Source organism: Frankliniella occidentalis, unplaced genomic scaffold, assembly GCF_000697945.3.
Source record: "Frankliniella occidentalis isolate FOCC.00 unplaced genomic scaffold, Focc_3.1 Scaffold205, whole genome shotgun sequence".
NCBI lineage: Eukaryota > Metazoa > Arthropoda > Insecta > Thysanoptera > Thripidae > Frankliniella > Frankliniella occidentalis.
Window position 1 is genome coordinate 404,950 of NW_026267331.1, and position 3,384 is coordinate 408,333.

The window sequence follows — 3,384 nt, forward strand, 5'->3', positions numbered from 1 at the left end:
CAGTTCGACGATCCACGTCGACGGCGACCATGGCCCACGTAGAGTCCCCGCGCGCCACGCCACGCGCGCACAACGCCCTATCCGCTCGGACAGCAGAGGTGGAGGGGGGAGCTCTCGAAGGCCACGTGACTGCCCCGTCGGCGGCCGGCCGCGGCCCCGCGCACCGCGAGACGGGACCACGTAAGCCTCCCATTCATAACCGTTACTGGGGAGAGAAGAGTTCATCGGGTTCCATGGTGTAATGGTTAGCACTCAGGACTCTGAATCCTGCGATCCGAGTTCAAATCTCGGTGGAACCTTGAATTTTATTACACTTTTCTTCTGTTACCTGGCGTGTTTTCACCTTTTTTAAAAATTTAGAAAAGTTGTCACCAAATTTTCCGCGACGGGGGAGGCGACGACGTCGTGAGGCGTCTACGGCTGTGCCATGGGGGCGCCGATGGAGGCGTACGGCAGCGGCAGGTAGAAGTAGCTGCGCTGGTTGCAGCGCTGCTGCTGCTGGCGCGCCTGGCGCAGCCGGTTGTGCAGCTCGGCCAGCTTGTGCAGGAAGCCCGCGTTGGGCCACACGTCGCGGCGCCGGCGCACCGTGCGCACGGCCTCCACGGCGCCCAGCCCGCGCCGCAGCATCAGGAAGGCCATGACGATGGTGGCCGACCGCGAGACGCCCATCATGCAGTTGACGAACACGCGGCCTGTTATGTGTGGTGGGGATCAGGAGACACGTCGCGTCGTCGGCGGGGAGGCGGGGAGTCGCAGTGTAGTTTGTTTTTGTTTCGCCTCGCTTCGCTAAGCCCACTAAAGACTATCCGTTCGGATCGTAATTTTTGAAGGAAAGAGGGGGGGGGGGCGACCATAGCGGTTGCCGTGGTTGAGCTATCGCGGGGAAATGTAGTTTAAACAAGCGCGGGTCCGGGGCCTCCTTTGTGTTTACCAACAAGGCGGGAACCTAACGCGGGTGCGAGATTAATCAGGGAGTGGGAACGATGGGTAATTGTGCGTTGATTGTCATGATGGGGGCTTGTTTCTGACGCCAGCCAGTGGACCGTGCCCCCCCCCCCCTCTCCTCTCCCCGGGCCGTGCCGTACTGAGGTTCTCGACGACCATACTACTATATCCGCACCTCCGTGGTACAGGGCGCAGTCGATGAAGTGCGCGGCGCACTGGAAGTAGTCCTCAATGTTGGCGGACGGCATGTCATCGAGGGGCAGCCCCAGGTACTTGATGTCCGCGTCCTGGAAGTACCAGCCGTTGACGTTGAGGTGGCCGGCGCGGCGGCCCTCGGCGCAGTTCAGCACGTGCGTGATGCGGATCTCCTTGAGGTACTGCTTGTCGCGGACCGTGGCGCTGCATGGCGGGGACGAAAGAACGGGGTTAGGTCGCCGTTGACGACACCGCACGCGGAATGTTTGTCAGGCCCCTGGTTCGACACTGACGCATCGCCGACGAAGATGTCCGGGTAGACCTCGTCGCAGTCGAGGCCCAGCTTCCGGCGGTTCCAGGTGCGCGGCGAGTTCTGGAAGCCCGGCAGCTGGATGGGCGCCGGCCTTGGCAGCTCGGTGAACAGCACCTCCATGAGGTCCTCGGCGCGCACCTCCCGGCCCCACGACATCCTGGAGCGAGGGAAGTCCTCCTCTGCCTCTCCTGGAATCACACGCCACCGAGGGTCATCGCCACTCATTTCCAGCACGACATGTCGCCGCCTGGACAAGTAATCCGCGAAGCTGCTGCGTCGTCTCGTCGGGTCATAATCTTGAAGGTTGGGTTATCTTCATTTATTTTTATTATTTTTGACAAGTCATTCGTAGGTGAACTTTTTCGGACTGTCTCGTTCAATAACGTAAACAAGACACTTTACGTGTCATTTATGAATGTGATGGCAGCACACGGGCTGCGTTCAGATCGCCCTCGCTACCTTCGCCCCCAGCTGTTTCCCACGCGTTTCGCAATGGAGAGGAGCTGGGGGCGCCCAGGACATGCGACGTCCTCAGAGGCATCTTGCATCACCCATACCACCAACTGGTCGGTACTTACGCACACACACAAGGGATCCACCGACGAGGGTCGAACTGTTGCTTTTTATTTTATATACTTGAAAATTTTGATCCCGGGGCCGAAAACTAGAATGCGAATGGAGCGAAGTGTGATTGAAACAACTGCTAGCGTCCCATTGTTGTAGCGATAGCGCTGAAGGAGGGAACAGCAAAAAGGAGAGTTACCCCTGTAAAATATCTTGCGCATTGCAACGTTGGGTGCGCTCAGCCCGTCGGGTAGGCAACCCAGTCGACTCGCGTCGGAGAATGCACCTTGTCGGCCACGCCCCGTCGCGGTAGGCAGCCCATCCTACGCGCAACGACGCGATCCCCTCCCCGGCCAGGTGCGCGAGGTGCGCGGACCCCTACCTGACCTTTTGTAAGGCTGCCTGTCGGCGCGCGCGACACGGCACGACGACCCATCCCCTTCGGAAACTCGCCCGCTCATTACGGAGTACGGCCGCCGAGGAGGGGTCGATGCGGTCGAGGGATTCGCCAGCACTAGTGCCGTCCGCGGCCCGACACAGTATAGGAGCGGTCCTGTGGCGCAACGGATAACGCGTCTGACTACGGATCAGAAGATTCCAGGTTCGAATCCTGGCAGGATCGGAATTCATATTTTGCTTTTTGCCTCGTTGGTTGTTGGTTGTCTTCAATTAAGACCAAGTTTCGACTGAGAAATAAAAGTTTTTAAACTGAAAAACAAACAAACAATGTTTATGACATGTTTTGCATTTTTTAATATTTAAATAACCAGAACCAAACAACAAAATCAAAGTAATGCCAGCAATGATTACAAATCGTGGTTTCTTATCTGAAAATTGAACAGTATTTAGATGGGTCGCTGAATAGAATCATGTACTATAGATCTTCAAAATAAAGTTACGAGGAAAACATAATAACCAAGGATGACGATGAGATTCGAACTCGCGCGGGTAGAGCTCATAGAGTCTGAAGTCCGACGTCTTAACCACTCGGCCACCTCGTCACTTGCTATATGAACTGGTGTGCTTCGTATCACACCCCGCCGGGCCACTACCAGCTGGCACGGCGCGGGGCTGGCGCGGACCCGAACCAAACCACTCCGCACTCCGCATCGGGAGAAAAAAAGCCCGTCAGCATTATCCTATTTGTGTTTTTGTGTGTGCGCAATCGGCGGGCGATAGCGGCCGAGTCGGCCGCGGGGCTCTTATGTGCTGGGACCTGGGAGCGTGACCAAGTCTGCATTCCGCATTGAAAAGGACGTGGTGGAGCGGGTGGAGTCTTCTACGCGCTCCCGCCGGAATAGTCTATAACGAGGCGACTGTAGTCGAGGCTTTAAGTTGGCAGCTGCTGATAGATTTCCACGACTACT

General features: G+C 57.1%; 1 protein-coding gene and 2 non-coding genes across 3 annotated transcripts; 2 read left to right on the plus strand and 1 right to left on the minus strand.

The window, feature by feature from the left end:
* Positions 1-227: 227 nt before the first annotated feature.
* On the plus strand, positions 228-299 carry Trnaq-cug (transfer RNA glutamine (anticodon CUG)). Its single transcript has one exon. It is a non-coding gene; the product is annotated as a tRNA-Gln (tRNA).
* Positions 300-306: 7 nt separating this feature from the next.
* LOC113217790 (dual specificity protein phosphatase 3-like) lies at positions 307-2,528 on the minus strand. The gene is made up of 4 exons (XM_026437848.2): positions 2,032-2,528; positions 1,434-1,641; positions 1,121-1,344; positions 307-692 (listed from the first exon to the last, which is right to left on the minus strand). Exons 2-4 carry the CDS (start codon positions 1,607-1,609, stop codon positions 415-417), a joined length of 678 nt encoding a protein of 225 aa, XP_026293633.1. The 5' UTR covers positions 1,610-1,641; positions 2,032-2,528; the 3' UTR covers positions 307-414.
* Positions 2,529-2,566: 38 nt separating this feature from the next.
* Positions 2,567-2,639, plus strand: Trnar-acg (transfer RNA arginine (anticodon ACG)). Its single transcript has one exon. It is a non-coding gene; the product is annotated as a tRNA-Arg (tRNA).
* The last annotated feature ends 745 nt before the right edge of the window (positions 2,640-3,384 follow it).

Bases quoted from the DNA above. Each gene is read 5' to 3' on its own strand.
- LOC113217790 (XM_026437848.2), bottom strand. From the start codon at position 1,609: ATGTCGTGGGGCCGGGAGGTGCGCGCCGAGGACCTCATGGAGGTGCTG. The intron at 1,345-1,433 runs GTCAGTGTCGAA...CCCGCCATGCAG, and splicing joins GACATCTTCGTCGGCGATGC to CGCCACGGTCCGCGACAAGC. The intron at 693-1,120 runs GTGCGGATATAG...CACACATAACAG, and splicing joins CTGCGCCCTGTACCACGGAG to GCCGCGTGTTCGTCAACTGC.